The sequence below is a fragment of the Carassius auratus genome, chromosome 36, assembly GCF_003368295.1.
Source record: "Carassius auratus strain Wakin chromosome 36, ASM336829v1, whole genome shotgun sequence".
NCBI classification, from domain to species: Eukaryota; Metazoa; Chordata; class Actinopteri; order Cypriniformes; family Cyprinidae; genus Carassius; species Carassius auratus.
The window spans coordinates 18,115,472-18,133,942 of NC_039278.1; the positions used below are offsets into that span (position 1 = coordinate 18,115,472).

General features: G+C 38.3%; 1 protein-coding gene across 1 annotated transcript; it reads right to left on the bottom strand.

The window, feature by feature from the left end:
* Positions 1–218: 218 nt before the first annotated feature.
* LOC113055499 (kelch domain-containing protein 8A-like) lies at positions 219–18,227 on the bottom strand. Its single transcript, XM_026221859.1, has 6 exons — positions 17,866–18,227; positions 8,928–9,329; positions 8,097–8,261; positions 5,725–5,943; positions 2,473–2,574; positions 219–2,385 (listed from the first exon to the last, which is right to left on the bottom strand). Exons 2-6 carry the CDS (start codon positions 9,301–9,303, stop codon positions 2,183–2,185), a joined length of 1,065 nt encoding a protein of 354 aa, XP_026077644.1. The 5' UTR covers positions 9,304–9,329; positions 17,866–18,227; the 3' UTR covers positions 219–2,182.
* Positions 18,228–18,471: the final 244 nt, after the last annotated feature.

The following is an 18,471-nucleotide window of genomic DNA, read 5'->3' on the forward strand; positions in this document are numbered from 1 at the left end:
TATTATTAAAAACCCCATGAAATCTTGTGTAGAGTGGAGTTTTTAAGTCTTGTTTTGGTGTATTTCCTATTGAAAAAGTTAGATGGGTAGGACATTGTGAAAGGCTTGTCTTTAAAAAAAAAATGCACAAAACTCCCAATTACTGATTTCAGAGTTTTTTTTAAAGACAAAATAGTTGATGCTACTGTAAATCGCTGAAGACCCTGTAAACATTTAGAAAAGGATTGCATGTAGTATGTGCTACAGCAGTGCAAGTTACCTTTGACAAGGATGAAACTGACCAGAATGAGTGAAAAATAATCAATATTCACCATACGAACCAACAAAATCTGTTCACACAACACCTCCTACACAAATAATGCAGTGAGGTATGCACAATTAATATCCTAAAACTTCACTTTATTAATAAGACCTGCTGTATTACTAAATGATCATGCTAAAAACAGCAGTAGATTACTTAGCAACCCTGTAAATACCCTAAAATATCTCAATATACTATTATAGGGAGACTGCTAAATCTGCATCTATTTCAAACACTTATTTATTGTGTTTCTGAAGCTGTGTTTGTGCATATGTTGTTGGCTTAGATCATTCAGTGGGTGTTTGGTGCTGTTGGCTTTAAAAGGCAGATTCTCATTGCTGTACATTTTGTATTAATGGCATTTACAGCAAGCTTTGTGGAACTAAAATACATTTTGTTTCATACTATGTGCTTTAGTTATTCCTCGTCACATAATGTAGCTTATTTATTTGAACAGTCTAGCATTCATAAACCTTGTTGTACTGACATTAAGCCCAAAACATACTCTACATAAGTACATAAACAGCAGCTCTAGTTTGATTTCATGCATCAACACATTATGAAATATGTCAGCATTGCCACAAGAGGCACTATAGTAGGCAATAAATGTAAACATTGTCTTCTACTGTCATTGCTCTGTTTCAGCTAAACTACTGTCATGGCGGAGCAACAGTCTGAAGAAAACCTTGCACTGGGGTGCAAAAAATGACACATTTTACATTTAAACTGTTGACATTTTTGTAGCTAGCTACCTGAATTCGGTTTAAGACAGATGTTTGAAGGAAACTACAGCCTCCCTTATTGCATTTGCAATGCACTCACTTTTGCATACTGTAGAGTGTTTTTCAGACTTTAAGATGTGGTCACATTAGCAAAATTTTGCGGGCGAAATCCAGTCCGTGTGTCTGGGAGATTCGCATGAGTTCCCTGCGTAGATTTCGCTGCTGTTCAAGTTGGTCACCTGAATTCACCGAGCTGAGCAACAGAATGCTGCTTGGTTATAATAAAGTTCCCCGTGTGGTCATGAGAATTCACCACATGAATCATGCAGCTTTCGTTAGTCAGCTTGACGAATTTGTGTGACCAATGTGAATGAGCAAAGACTGCATAAGGTCTTTGAATATCATAAAGTCAACACTGTATTTAATTTTGGGCATGAACTGCCTTCCTTAGACACTTGGGAATTAAGTTCAAAACATTATCTACATAAGTAGATTATGTAAGTGATTTTATCCATCACTGTATGAAATATGTTAGAAATGCCACAAGGGACAATGTAGTAGGCATCTCTGTAAACGTTGTCTTCTACATTCATTCTTCAGTTTCCGTTAATCTACTGTCATTGCAGCATTTTCGCTGTTCAAGTTGGTCATGTGAATTCACCAAGCTGACCAACAGAAAGCTGCTTGGTTACGATAAAGTTCCTCACTCAGTTTACGCTCATATTCAGGTTGGTCACAACAAGAATTCGCCACACGAAACCAAGCAGTTTTCTGTTGGTCGGCTTGGCGAATTTGTTTAAATAAGAGGAAAAACTGTGCTGGAAAATTTTTCACTCTCATGCAAAAGTCCCCATTGTGCAGATCTGGATTTTTTTCTCTGCAAAATTTTGCCAAAAAAAAAAGGTCCATTGTTAATAGCGTAGATATGACACACAGCTCAAACAGAATCACTTTCAAACCAAGCAGATTTGTATTGCTCAGCATGGCTAAAAAATTGCATGACCAACCGAGAGAGACAACTGAATTGAGAATGTTTTTGCCTCTCATGTGAAAACTCAAAGCAATGCTTAACGTGACCGCAGCCTTTAATGTGAAAATTTGTGTTTTACTTGATCACGGAAGGCAACTTTTTCTGATGTGTGAACCTAAAGTTTTATGGTTAAAGAATCTCCTCCTCTTTTACATATAGAATCTCGTGGGCAGAGCTTGGGACTTGATTGACGCCTCCTACTACCAGTAAGCGATCACGGATCACGATGCTGGTGGCAGAGCAACGCGGCGAGGCCATAGGCGACAGCATCTCCCATTTCCTTTTTTCGGGATGGAAGGCTTCAACAGTGTCCAGCACTGATGGCTGATGGCCTGTATGAAGAGAGCAGATGTTTGGATGACACCAACTGTGACAGCAACTGTGCAGTAGATAAATATATCATGATGCAACTTCAGTACCTAGACCTCCCGCCACGATCATTCTGCCTCGCACTATGGCTGTGGCAAAGTCTGCTCGCTTGGTCTTCAAGGGTACAGTGTCCTCCGATTTTAACCAAGTTCCTATGAATCAAAATGGGCACAAACAAATAACAATAATAAAATGCTAAAGTTGAAGTATGTTATTTCTCCACCAATAGCAGCAATTTAAAAGATGTCATTTTAACAATGGCTGACATATAGTTTGTACATTAAAATGGGATGCAAGAGACTATTTTATCTTTGAATAAATCTATTCAACATTAACACCGTGTGATATAAAATCTGACACAATAAATCAGATTAATGCAATGAGTGTAAGAAAATTAACTGGCTAATATGTGATTTATTGGTTTTGTTTGACAGGTTTTCCTAAAAATAATAAAATAAAGGACTTTCCTGCAGATTAGAGCCTGCGAGCTTGTCGATTAAAGCTGACAGACAGTTTTCCATTTGCAGGACCTAATATCTGTCTAAAAACTAAGCCAGTGGCTTGCTGTAATAAATGCAAGGGCCTTTTCCTCCAAAAAAACAAAAACAAAACCAAAACAAAAAACACAAAAATTACTGAGCTAGAACACTTTAATTGCTTTGAAAAGGAAGTTGGAGCTGTGCAGCTTTCTGTGTTTCACAGAACGTTAATGTGGCACATTATTTACATTTCTCAGTCAACCTAATTGGCCAAAAAGCACAATCACAGCCAGCAACACACAAACGGCATTAAATAATGATGGTTGTTTGAGAGATGGCAGCTCCTTCTGTCATGCTTGTTGAAATACTGTTGAAAAATGTGATGAGGTTTTGATTGCAAAGACACGTGCAGATGCTCACAGCACTTATGTATCTATAACAGATCAAAACCATATCAAAATGGAGGATTAACACAACATGTTCTTTTCCATTGCAGGCATTTTTCAGATCAGGCAACCCTAATATGCATTTTCTTTTTATTATTATTATTACAGTTAGTAATAATGTTTAATGTTTCTTTAAATAAGTCTCTTCTGCTCATTAAGGCTGCATTTATTTAATTAAAAACTGTAATACTGTGAAATATTGCAGTTTAAAACATAACATTTGAATACATTGAATATATTTTAAAATGTAATTTATTCCTGTGATGGCAAAACTCAGTTTTCATCAGTCATTATACTCCAGTCTTGAGAAATCATTGGCTGATGGAAATTCAGCTTTGCTTTAAAAGAATATATACATATATGTGTGTGGGTGTGTTCAGTTTTTAATACAGGAATAAATATTTTTTAAATATCATTAAGCATCATGCTGACATTGCTTTTAAAAACATTATCTAATGTAAATGTAAAGTTCACAAACTCTGTTTGTTTGCTTTACATGTCAGTCAGGTGATCTCTTCTGGTCTAAGTGTGTGGTTCTTGGCCAAAATGAACAGCAATGTTGACTTTATGGTATTCAAAGGCCTTATGCAATATTTAGAAGCTGCTTTAAAAAGGTAGCAGCCTATATGTAGTCAGTGGACAACAAGGCTTTTTTTGTGAATTAGTTTTTCTCTGGTGATTTTAGTTATATAATTTATTGATATTTTGCTGCAAATTTTGCAATTTAGATCCGGATCAAAGTGTCTGACTTGAATAAGCAATGAACTTGACAGGATATTGACTCTGGCCCTTGGTGGGCAATGCTCGCTCTGTTGTTGGCCGAAAAACTGATGCTTTTTCTGCTGATCGCTGATGCCCTTTAGCTTTTTCTAATGCCAAGCACGCCTTTTTTCAGATGCAAAATCATATTCCCTTCAAACTGGTGGTGGGGTCTGTTCATTTGGCCTGAAGTTATGAAAGCATGCTGTTCTGGGTCTAACGCTGATCAATTAGCAAGTACACAGTGTCAAGATGGATCTTTAATAAAGAACACATCCATCTTTCCTACTAACTGGGATTTTCTTGGTTTATATAACCCTCTCTGCAGCAGCCCGCATTAAGACAAAAGAGCAGATGGGCTCAACTATCTATCTGGATGAGCTATGGATAAGGGATGACAATGTGTTTCTGAATAGCATCATTTAACACCCCCCTCCTATCCCACGATCTTATCGCCTAGTTATATTAGATTGGGAGACTTGTACGCGAGGGCTTTTATTGCCAGTGGCAGATTCGGGCAGAAGGAAATTAGATAGCGAGGCTTAATCCCTCGTGCTGCTCTGTGAACGGCGGCTCATGCACCTGTTGACTGACTAATAATTAAAAAAGAGAGAAATGATTCATACGGCAGTGTGCACAGTTCAGTTGCTCAAGATGACCTCCTCGCTGCCCACTTACGATAGGAACTTTTCTTATCGCCCTTGGGGCCAAAAAAAGTCGCATTTTCCCATCTGCTGAATCTGATTAGAAAAGATCAGATTTGAGCGGAAACGATGTAGTGGAAGAAAAAGCGTGAGAAGCTGGAAGAGAAATCAATAACTCATTTCAGCTGGGGTCTGACGTTTTGTCACACCTTGTATCTTTCGGTCCCCTTTTTTGGGTTAATCCGAGAAAGATAGAAAAATCGAATAAAAAAAGGAACAGTTACAGAGATTGCTATTATATTTGTGCGTTGAAACATTTTTGCTGATACGCATTCAACAGCTAAAATTATTTTTCTTGTAGATATCACAGATTAAAACTAAGAATTGTTTCATGCCACATGCACAAGCAGTGCTTATTTAATTTGATGCCTATATTCACAGGTTACAGTATTCACAGAGTTTCAGCACTAAGTCTGTTTTTGCAATGCATTGAAGTAATTTATTCCTGTAATGCAAAGCTGAATTTTCAGCATCATTACTCCAGTCTTCAGTGTCACAAGATCCTTCATAAATCATTCTAATATGCTGATTTGCTTCTCAAGAAACAATTCGTATTATTATCAATGATGAAAACTGTTGTACTGCTTAATATTTTTATGGTAAATGTGCTGCATTTGTTTTCAGGTTCTTTGATGAATATAAAGCTCAAAAGAATAGCAATTATTTGAAATAGAAAACTTTTATCACATTATAAATGTCTTTACTATTACTTTTGATCAATTTAATTCATCGCTGCTGAATAAAAATATTTCTTAAAATAAAATATTACTAGCCCCAAACCTGCTTGAAGACAGACAATTTAAGCATCTTATCGCTTCAGTTATAAGGGGTTCTTTTCTATGTGAATTCATTGCCATTTGGATGTAAATAGGAGAGATGTGCTTTCATACTGTTGGTGTGTCTAGCTAATTTACCTTGGTTGGTATCAAAGATGTTAACATTCTTGGTAAACTTTGAACTTTGGTGTAGTCCTCCTTGTCTGAGCCCTCCTAACCAGCAGAGATGTCCTGCACTGTCCCATAAGACCCCAGAATAAGATCTCTTGCAGGGCAGGCTGGGTAGAGAGGACCAGGTGCGGCTTTCCATGTCAAAGACTTCAAACGCCTTCACCAAACGCTTACACTGACGTCCACCTGATGAAAAAGAGATATTGATGGTGATTGGGCATTTTTGCATGGGAAGCACCAAATTTTATATCCATCCATCCATCCATCATCTTCCGCTTATCCGGGGCCGGGTCGCGGGGGCAACAGTCTAAGCAGAGACGCCCAGACTTCCCTCTCCCTAGCCACTTCCTCCAGATCTTCCGGGGGGACCCCGAGGCGTTCCCAGGCCAGCCGGGAGACATAGTCCCTCCAGCGTGTCCTAGGTCTTCCCCGGGGCCTCCTCCCGGTGAGACGTGCCTGGAACACCTCCCTGGGAAGGCGTCCAGGAGGCATCCGAAATAGATGCCCGAGCCACCTCAGCTGGCTCCTCTCGATGTGGAGGAGCAACGGCTCTACTCTGAGCTCCTCCCGAGTGACCGAGCTTCTCACCCTATCTCTAAGGGAGCGCCCAGCCACCCGACGGAGAAAGCTCATTTCGGCCGCCTGTATCCGGGATCTTGTCCTTTCGGTCATGACCCACAGCTCATGACCATAGGTGAGAGTAGGAACGTAGATTGACCGGTAAATCGAGAGCTTTGCCTTACAGCTCAGCTCCTTCTTCACCACGACAGACCGGTACAGCGACCGCATTACTGCAGAAGCTGCACCGATCCGTCTGTCAATCTCACGTTCCATCCTTCCCTCACTCGTGAACAAGACCCCAAGATACCTGAACTCCTCCACTTGAGGCAGGAACTCTCCACCAACCTGAAGTGGGCAATCCACCCTTTTCCGACTGAGAACCATGGCCTCGGACTTGGAGGTGCTGATTCTCATCCCAGCCGATTCACACTCGGCTGCAAACCGTCCCAATGCACACTGAAGGTCCTGGTCTGAGGATGCCAACACGACAACATCATCCGCAAAAAGCAGCGACGAAATCGTATGGTCCCCAAACCGGACACTCTCCGGCCCTTGGCTGCGCCTAGAAATTCTGTCCATAAAAATTATGAACAGAACCGGTGACAAAGGGCAGCCCTGCCGGAGTCCAACATGCACCGGGAACAGGTCTGACTTACTGCCGGCAATGCGAACCAAGCTCTTGCTCCGGTCGTACAGGGACCGAACAGCCCTAAGTAGGGAGCCGCCGACCCCATACTCCCGGAGCACCCTCCACAGGATGTCGCGAGGAACACGGTCGAATGCCTTCTCCAAGTCCACAAAACACATGTGGACTGGTTGGGCAAACTCCCATGAACCCTCCAGCACCCTGGAAAGGGTATAGAGCTGGTCCAGTGTTCCACGACCGGGACGAAAACCACACTGTTCCTCCTGGATCCGAGGTTCCACTATCGGCCGAATTCTCCTCTCCAGTACCCTGGCATAGACTTTTCCAGGGAGGCTGAGAAGTGTGATCCCCCTATAGTTGGAACACACTCTCCGGTCCCCCTTCTTGAAAAGAGGGACCACCACCCCGGTCTGCCAGTCCAGAGGTACTGTCCCCAACCGCCATGCGATGTTGCAGAGGCGTGCCAGCCAAGACAGCCCCACAACATCCAGAGACTTGAGGTACTCGGGGCGGATCTCGTCCACCCCCGGTGCCTTGCCACCGAGGAGCTTTTTAACTACCTCGATGACTTCAGCCCGGGTGATGGACGAGTGCAATTCGACAAATTTTATATATAGTTGCTAATTCTACATTAAAACAAAAACAAACATCTGCCAGTGATTTAAAAAATAAAAAAGCCAAAGGGAAAACAAGTTATTTTACTCAATTGGCAGATATTTGTTTGAAGTATAAACTCACATAATTTAGTTCAGTTTCTCAGAAAACAAGACCTAATATCTTCATTTTCTCAAGTAAATGCATTTTAATTAACTGATGTAGATTTCTGTACTGAAAAACAAGACGAAAATGCAGAGTGAGATTCTTTAATTAACTTTAAGACTTTCTGCTCCAATTTGAGACTGTTTTAAAGCCTTAATTTGTAAAATGGTCAATTAAGACTTCTGAAAACCTGTTAAAGACCTGCAGAAATCCTGTTATTTTTTTTTTTTTTTCAGATTTAGCTAATTTCATGGGACTTTTTTCAGCAATTGTGTCCCCAAAAGTACAGCAAGGTCAGGAACACACATACACAGAAAGTATTTCATGCACAAGGAGATTACAGATACACAAGGACTCTCTCTGCTCAGCAAACCTGCCACGTAGATTTTGGAGCCCAGTAGGCAGATGCTGGTATGGTAGCGCGGGGTGGGCATGGGTGGAAGGAGCGCCCACATGTCCTTGCGAAGGTCGTACTGCTGGAGAACACTTCTAGGCAGGAGGTCTGCTCCCATACCCCCAACAGCAAGAGCTCTGCCGTCTGAACAGAGGTGAAGAGAGTCAAATGATGGTCTTTATTTTGAACAAAGAACTCTTCAAAGTGTCAATTTTTTTTTTTTTTTTTTTTTTTTAAGAAGTCCCGTATGCATTTATGTTCATTTTGCCAGCACAGGAATAAATTACAATTTAAGTTATATTTAAATAGAGAATTTTAATAATAATACACAATATAACTGTTTTTACTGTATTTTTCATCAATTATTATTTTCCATCAATATTTACTTGGACAAAAATCTTAATTATTCCAAACCTTTGACTGGTAGTGTATATGCAACATTTAATATGTATTATTATAATATTAAGATTTATCTTCATAATATTTCATCAGATTTTTTAATGTTTTCAGTTCTTTCTCATCCACCTGTAATATAGAGACTTTCCACTATTCAAATAATTCATACTGTTAGTCTTTAATTGTCTTTATTTTGCACAATTTACATTTTATACATATATAAAGTGATATTTTGACCATTTACATAAACACAGCTGTTAAATTTATTGTTAAATATATTTTATATATAGTAGCTATATTTATTATACTTATTTAATATACTTACATATACAAATTATTGTATATGTAATATACAAATGCATCAAACTATATTTGTACTGAATATAAAATGGATTATAAAAGAAGGTTTTCTACCTTTAACAGTGACAGAAAGCCCCATGGATGCCTCTCTGAGTGAGCACCTCTTCCTCCACTTGCCTTCTTCTGTGTTGTATACCTCCACGGCCTTCAGGGGGCGCTGGTCCTTCCCCATTCCCCCGACCACCAGCAGCTGCTTACCTAAGACAGCCACCGCCGCACCGGCTCTCGGCGTGGGCATCGGAGGAAGACTGAGCCAGCGGTCCACCTCAGGGGAGTAGAGATCAAGAGCGCTGGTGGGTCGACCCGAGGCATCGCAACCCCCCACCATATACAGCTGCCCCCCGACATCAGCCAATGAGTGATACACGCGGCCACTGGAAAGACACGCCAGGCTCTGCCAATGAAACTCATGGGCCGAGGGCACCGTCATCACCCTGTGGTCCCTCACAACAGCTCCTGTAAAGCATCAGAGGAAGCAGTTTACACGGCCAACTCTACATTCAGCCCACATCTACAATAGCTTTGATGTTTAGTAGTCACTGCTTTATCCACTGTGTGCAATTCATACAGCAGTTATGACAATGTGTACAGTGATTACAACATTTGCATTGTCCATATATTCTCAAGCTGCTGCCTACAATTAGTGCAATATTATACTTGACTCATCTCATTACATCTCTGAATATATGTGAGGCATCACTTTCTCACTTTGCCAGTCTGTTCCAGATTGTCTGATTGTTGTGTATTCTTAGCTATCACTCTCAGAAATTGCTATAGGGCAAACTGGGCAAAAAGTATTAGATGAATCAGATAACAGTCAAATGCTTTCCTTCAAAAAATGTGCAAGTTCACTGTTATATGCTCAATTTTTCAAATATAATTTTACTGAATAAAATACAGAATAAACTAGCAACATAACAGATTAAACGGCCAAAAGTGTTGTTATTGTAAACTAACTCTCAAATTTGTTTGCTTTGAAGTATACTAAATTTACTAAAACAGAAAAAAGCTAAATATATTTTTTTTGGTGTATATATATATGTATGTGTGTGTGTGTGTGTGTGTGTAAACTGAATTGTTTCAGGGGCAGCGCAAATTGCTAAAGGTTTACAAAGACAAACCTTCTTTAATGAATAAATAGTGCACATAAGAAAGTAATTACATTTTTATTTCATTTCGACTTTAAAATACATTGTACACTTAGTATCAGTTGAGAGTGAAACAGATAAAGTATCTGCTGAAAACAAACAATAATCTGTAATCATATTAAGACAAATAATACATGGGAACTAATTACAGGAAGCTAATGCATATCAAAGACTTTGACCAAGAAAAGTCTCACAGATATGTATCCCAGCAAACATGCAGAAAGACACAATTTGTGTTATTTATGGCTGTGAAGTCTACGGCTTAAGTTCTGCAAACACTTTTTTATTTTCTATTTTCATCCAAGTGGAGGCAGAGATATGGAAGACGGCCCAGAATAGCATCAACACTTGATTCAATTGATGCAGCCAATTTCACACAACTGTTCTTCTCTCCTCAGCTGTGTACACAATGAGCTTGAAGTGAGCTGTTGTACCGCGGCTTAGCATCCAGCAGTATCCAGGCAACCATGCTCTTCATCTCACTATATCTCCCTCAGTCTCTATCTTTCCTCTGGGAACCGTTCCCATGCTTCCCGTACAACAGCTCACCTTCATTTACAACCCTAGCTGAGCACAAGACTTTCCCAAAGAATGAATATGATGGGAGAAAATTAGAAGTATTGGAAATATGTCAACAAACCACACATTAGCTTCAAAGCAGATCCAATTATTACTGAACAACTTGTTTTTAAATCCACACAACAACGGTGCTTCATAATGTGAAAGGACACTTCTAAATTCGAAAGAAATCCTCTTTCCACATGTAGGTAAACTCTACTGAGTAACTGACATGTATATAAGATCTTATCTTAACTGTTTTTAATTGATTTGTATACCTGGCAACCATTTTCTATCATATATATATATATATATATATATATATATATATATATATATATATATATATATCCCCGGGAACACATGATAGGTAAAAAATGATAGCCTGAATGCACTGTAAGTCGCTTTGGATAAAAGCGTCTGCTAAATGCATACATTTTATTTTAATTTAATTTAATATATATATATATATAGTAAAGGAAGTAGAAAACATTTATTTTAAATTGTAATAATATTTTACAATATAGTGGTTTTACTGTATTTTTTTATTTATTCATGATTGTTTTACGCTATACATAGCCTAAAACAAAAAACTACAAAACAACCTAATGTAATAAATATAATGACATGAAATAATAATCATACAAAAATGAAGTATTCAACATAACCTAAAATAAAAGGGACCAGAATATTTGAATTTTTGAAACCTGAAACTTTTTTTCATTTTGAAAACCATTCATTTGCAAAAACTGGACGAACCAGCTGATTCAATTGAGATTTTCTAGCTCTACAAATGAAAGATGTTCACACATGGATGAAAGCACTGGAGCTCATCGCTGTGTCTCTGTGCTGCTAAAAAAAGCAGGAACACACTGAACTGGTAAAACTACATTATTATGAAATCACTTGAGCTGCTCAAGTTCTAGACTAAGTTCTACTGTAATTAGTCTACAACTCTAGTCATCAGAAAGTGTGAAAATCCCACAGGACACACAGGATCTTCATTCAGAAATGTTCCCATCTCAATGCCATTTACAGCCGGTCAGGAGGATGATGAGTCCCTTGATCACCAACTAGAAGTGTTTGGCTGCTCTGCTCTCAATGCAAGCCATCAGATAGTACTTTAATAACGATTAAGCTGGGTTATTACAGGTTGAGAGCTCTGGGCCTCTAGTGATTGTGTTAACTACATAGAGACCCCTGAGAGGGGTGAACACTTCATCAAGTCCAATCACAGTTTAAAACGAGCCGATCTTTCAGTGTGTCTTTCTCTCATGCTCTCACACAGGTTCAGAATATCACTCTGTCACACTTTCTCATTTTCTTTCAACAAAGGGGGATCACAGAACCAAAATCCCGTACCTCAAGTATATTAAACATCAAACATGAACGATAAGTAGCAATCGATTTGTGAAAGATTGAGATTGAGAAACATCATTTATGACCAATCCCTCAAGCTCTACGAACCAAACATAGTCTCTTGTGTCACCAAGGCTGCATTTATATGAACGAAAATACAGAAATATTGATGACATTTCAAGTAACTTTTTAAATATATTATGAAATGTAATTTATGCCTGAATTTTCAGCATAATCACTCCAGTCTTCAATATCACATGGTCATTCTATATCAATACGCTGATTTGCTGCTCAAGAAATATTTACCATTTTTAAAAATCACTGTTTGCTTAGTATTTTTGTCTAAACTGTGGCACATTTCCGTTTGAGTTTAAAAGAACAGTTTATTTGAAATAAATGTAACATTATACATATCTTAATTGTCATTTATGACCAATTTAATGCATCTTAGCGGAGTAAAAGTCTTAAATAGTATCCTCCAAAAACAAACATACATACATACGTACATATATATTAATAAAACATTTTTTTTTTAGACTTTTTACATTTTTATTTTTAAATATGAAAAGTATACATTTATTTTAAAATGTATAAAATTATGTTTAATAAATAAATAAATAAAATGTATAGGAAAAAGTTCAATCTATGCCCTTCCCACAGATCTTTACAGCTGGAAAACATTTTTTACGAAACACATGAAGTTGACAGGCAAAGTAAACTCATCACAAAAAAAAAACAAAAAACAAAAACAAAAACACACATTAATAGATAAGGATCTAAAGACTTTTTAACTAGTCTAACTCTCATGGCCAACCAGCCTTTTGAAGAACGATCTGAAAAATGACAGGCCATGCTAATCTACAATAAAATCCCTTTCCAATGTGAAAAAATGGCCGTTTCCAGTTAGCTGTTTGATGCTCAGTCAGCTACAAAAACATTGTTCTATGAAAAGCATTTGTAGTGTAGATGATCGGTTCAGATTGAAATAAATATTAAGGGGTAACATTTACAAAGAGACACGAAGCTGAGCTGGGCGAGCTGTAACTTGGGGAGATATTCTCAGATGTAAATTGACTGTCAAAGGCGAGCTGAGATGAGAAGGGTTTTTTCCCTCTGCGTCCAACCCCCTGCCTTTGTTTTCCAATCGCAGTCTTTCACCTGGGGTTTCGACTATCTCTACCATCATTTACAGGCCAAGCTGTCATACGACTCATCCAAGAGAAGACAAAAACTTGAAAGAAAGCTCAAGGAAAGACACATTTCTCATGTCTCGTTTTCCTCTCCCCACCCCCTTGACTCAGTATGCAGAGATGGGTTGCCATAGAAACAATGAGACGATCTCAAGATGTAGGAACTTGGGGTTCTGTGCCGAAGCCTTCTTCACTTTTAATAATGCATTAACAAACAAACAAAAATCACGGAGATTTAACCCTTTGACCCGAACTGACGTTCTCTTGTTAACTAAGCGGGATTGCGCAGTCTTCGCATCCCTTGCAAATTGCATTAATTGCAATCTGTAATGATTTGCTTTGCAACCTCATCTGCTTTTGGTTAATTAACTGCTCGAACAGCTTGAGATCAACAGTAGGCCCACGAGCGCCCACTGAAGTCATTTACAATCAGTGCGGATCCTATTTAAACTTTTAATTAGTTAGTCTCCCATCCCCAATACATAACTTAGGCTTAATCCTGGGCCTCATTGTATCCTAAACCTTGGCTATTAGTTGTGAGTATGATTCAATAGACTTTACGCAAATGATCCATTTAATGTCCTCTTGTCATTCTCTCCTCCGGTGAATCCATAAGGCCCCAGCAGGTAAGCGTTTATCGCCTTCTATTTAATTAGCTTCCTTGAATTCAAACAGCGCCATCTCTAAAGTCCACAAAAGTGCGGTTCTTAATCAGAACAAAATGATCCTGGGAGGTTATATTTCTGCAGGGGATTCTCTTCATTTAAATTTACATTTGCACATCAAATTATTAGCAAATAAGGCAGAGCGTTTTGACAATATACCACACCGTGCCAGGACAGAAATGTGTCAGCGGTTGGAAAAATTGCTACACTCTTAAAAATAAAGATTCCAAGAAGGGGTTTTCAAAGTGATGCCATGCCACAGAAGATCCATTTGACCTTCCTCAACGAACCTTAACAGTTCTTACAAGAACCATTTCTTTTGTAGAGTAAAGTACATTTGTAATAATTTACATAACAACACAATTCAATGTGAAATTCAAAAATACGTAATTCAAATCACCTGTGAAAATCAAAATGGTTTAAATGGTAAAAGACAGTATTGCACCCTATTTTCACTGACTTTATTTTAGAAAGTGCATCACAAATTTGTCAGAATGACATCACTGTTATAAAAGCAATATTATAGAAACCTCAATTTTAAAAATCAGTAAATTCAAACATTACATAATGTGAGTCCTTTCACTTTCCAAATGAAAAGACCATATAAACCATATAAACCTTTTTCATTAAAATATCCAGCAAATATACATAAATAAAATCCTGGTATGAAATGTCTCATCCTGCAATATTATTTAGCTCCTACCTACACATAGAATCAAAGGATCATGATATAACAAAGCTAAATGGGAGAATACTATATCTGACCTCTACTTTATTCATCTGCTGCTTTCTTAATTCTTAGAGCTCATTGTCTGGCCAATGTCAACTGTAGCAGAGCCGATCATTTCCATAGCAACCCTGAATTCAGCGCATGAGCGCACCATACAGAGCATAATGCAATTCCTCCGTTGCCATTCCCTGGAGGATTACATAAAATGCGTTTAGTCTTTCCTTGATGATTTTATATTCGAAACTCCCTGCAACACGCTTTCCCCAAAAAGCAGACTTAATAAAACCCAGCAACATCTAGGTCAGCCATGGACAAAACCATAGCTGCTCTATTGATTCAACAAATTAAACTATGACTCCTGTAAAAGGCCTTTGATCGAAACGAGTGGATTCGATTCAATTACGAAGGGCTTCGACGTGCCATTTGAATATAAATGCAGTGGGATAATAATGCGGATGAGACTGGTCCGAATGAGGATTCGGCAGGAAGATTACAACTGGGAGCTGGGGATGTATTTCTCTAAAGCGAGAACCAAAAGGTCTCATGGCTAATTGCTATGGAAATACCTTCCCACAATATGAATGAGTCCAAGGCCTCGGATCCTTAATCAGCAGACCAGCTATTCCCCCGCGGTGTTTAAAGACACCAGTACGGCGAGAAATCACTGAAGCTCAACTTGGCAAACTTGGGAGGCTGTCACTGCTGCAGACAGTTAATATTTGGAGCGGGTGGATATTATGCAGTCGCTGTTTAAAGCAGGCTAAAACATCTTCAGAAATTGGCTAGTCTGAGCCTTTGGGGGAAAGCTTGTAGAGCAAATATTCCCCTTTTTGAAAATGCACTGCGAGAGAGCTGCGAGTCAAAGTATGCTAACCTTTAATACAAATTATCCACTGCATTCAAATGAGAAGGTTGACTGACTGCTCGAAAAGGCTGTGACCTTTAAGGTAGGCAGATGCAATCCATACTTAAAGTCTTTTCATCTGGGATGAAGGTGTGACATATTTACCAAAGGGTGAGTTATCTTAAGCAAAAGTACTAGTACTGCTATATTTTACATTTGACCTACTAACATCTTATTCAGTTATGTATGCTGACAAAATTTACCTTATGGACAACATAAAATCAACATGAATCCTATTTACTTTCCAAATGCACGTTCTTGGTATAATTGTGCACATCTTTTATGAACTGTATGCAAAGAGAAAAAAAAAACAAAAAGTAGAATGTAGAAGCATTAAGCAAAAGGACACATTAAGTCAAATTAAGTAATATAAAAATTCTACTCGCCTTTTCAAAACATCTTTATTTAATAGATACATCATTAGCACAAAAAGTCTGGGGTGGGCCTGTCAGGTTGGAAAGTCATCATGCTTACTTCCCTACTATACTTCCCCACTGTTGCCTCTGTCTTGCTTAGTTGGGGTCACTTCATCTACAGCGATATTGTTGACTTGATTGCAAATAAATGCCCAGACACTATTTAAACTGAACAGAGATGACATCACTGAATTCACTGTTTTCCTAATGAATGTTGTTCAGTTGCTTTGACGCAATGTATTTTGTTTAAAGCGCTATATAAATAAAGGTGACTTGACTTGACTTGACTATATGGTAAAACAGTAGAAGGATAACCCACTGCTTCTGGCGAGATTCTGAAGTGCACATCTAATCGAAACTTACTATCCCATGAAGCCATGATAGAGGAGTGAAGTGACACAACTGAACTGAGTATTGCATTTAGACTAGAACATACTGTAAATTGTGTTTCAAATTATACATTATAAACTATGCACTTATACTCTATGTACTTATCCAATAAGTACTCAGCTGTGTAGTGTATGAACTTCATAAAGCTATTTTGACATTTAGTATCGGAGACTAATAGCCTCTTCCTCTCCAGTACACATGCAACTAAAGCTGCAACAGTGCATGAAGTGTGCAACATTACCAACTTTATTTTCTGATTGATTAAGTTTTTGATTACATGATTAAATGTTATTGTGTGAATAATATGTAATCGTAGAATCAATAAAATTTTAACCACAAATGCTCGTCTAGCAACTAGCTCAACTTCACGGATTATTGAAGTCATGTTGGAAAGGTCACGCTTGACTTAGGTGGAAGTACCGACCAAGTGTTTACAAAGCAAATGTGCAAAGAAAGTCAAATGCCCTTTCCAAAAATGTAAAAAAAAAAAACAATGCCAGACGATTTCGAAAATGGATGAGAAAATGAGATAAGATATGAAGAGCTAACCTCGAGTGATCTTTCCAACGTGATTGCGTCATGCTTGAATTTGGACGCACATCGCGGAGCTAGTGCAAGATGTGCATTTGTGGTGAATATATATATATGTATAAGAAAATAAATGACAGATTGTTTCTCTAGATTATGTGCCCTTTGAAGCTGCACTGAATCTGCAGCTCGGACCTTCGGCCCATTGGCCACCATTAGTCCAAAGTCCGTTATATGGAGAAAAATACTGGAATGTTTTCCTCAAAAACCTTAATGTCTTTGTGACTGAATACAGAAAGACATGAACATCTTGGATGACACAGGGGTGAGTAAATTATCAGGAATGTTTTACACTGGAAATGAACAAATCCTTTAATATTAATGTAGAAACAAACATTTTCTGTGAAGCTGCTTTGTGAAAATGTGTTAAGCACTATACAAATAAATGGAACTGAATTAAGTGCATTATCCAGGAATTTAAACTTAACTTTTTCTGTTTGTAATTTTCACTGTCAATTCACTACTTACACAATTCATACTACAAAATTGCAGAAAATAGCGCATAAGTATGCAAAATAATTTTTTTTTTCAATTATGTTTGTTGTCATTTGTGGCACAGAAATAAACATTTCACATTAGATTTATTTTAAAAAAATGCTTCATGCAAATAAACGCATGAAAAAAGACCAATTGCGATTTAGTATACAAATATAACGATGACGCAATCACAACGGGAACATTCAAACAAAGTAAAAGTCAACGTCAGATTTTAAAACTTTTATCCTACATTTCTCTAAAGAGCCTAAAGTTTAAAAACCATAACACGTTGTCCACAGAATAAAGTTTGATTGTCTGTATACAGTTTAAGCTGCATTAATGGCAGAAAAACAGACAGAATGGATACCAAGCAGTTTCACAAAATAATCATAGTAAAGTTGGAATTGTCATGCATATACATTAAATACACAGTATTACCGCGATATAAAGTGTGAGTCAAATGTTTCAATGCTGTCATGTGTAAACAGTTGAAGACACTGATCATCTTGCTATACATGCATCGCATCAAAGCATCAAAGCACACCGTTTTAGAAATGAATCACTTACTTTTCGGGTCTGGGCTTCGGTTTCTTCCGATTCTCCTCGGGTGCTTCCCTTATGGATAAAGCGCGAAGCAGAGCAATAATAATCCTCGCGTGGAATAGACCCTCCCTCTCTGTCTGTCAGTCAGCCTCCCAGCATCAGCATCAGCAGCAGCAGCATCAGCAGCTCAGGCTCCGCCGAACCGCGCACAGCGTCTCTCAGCAATACCTCCCGCTCTCTCCTCTCTCTCCCTCTCTCTTTCCCTCATATGGGTCATGCATGAAATATTCATCGCAGCTCTTCACCATATCCGTCATTTTGACATTAATTTCAGACATACTCAAGGGGGCTCCAGTGCATCTGATAACCTACATAAGGCCATCTCAGTGTAACACGTCTACTCAAATGTCGTTCCCTGTGATGAAATGAGAAGTTGCAGGAATCAGTTTTCTTGGGGTTTGTGTTGTTTATCGTTATCACCATAAAAGTTAAAGAAAACTCCTAATTTAAGAACTGGATCCCTTTCAATTCAAGAGCGTGAGTTTGAACCAAATTGGACACGCCCATAAGAATATGAGATGGAATGATAGGAAGAGGATATGTATCTATTTACTAAAGAGATATGTATGT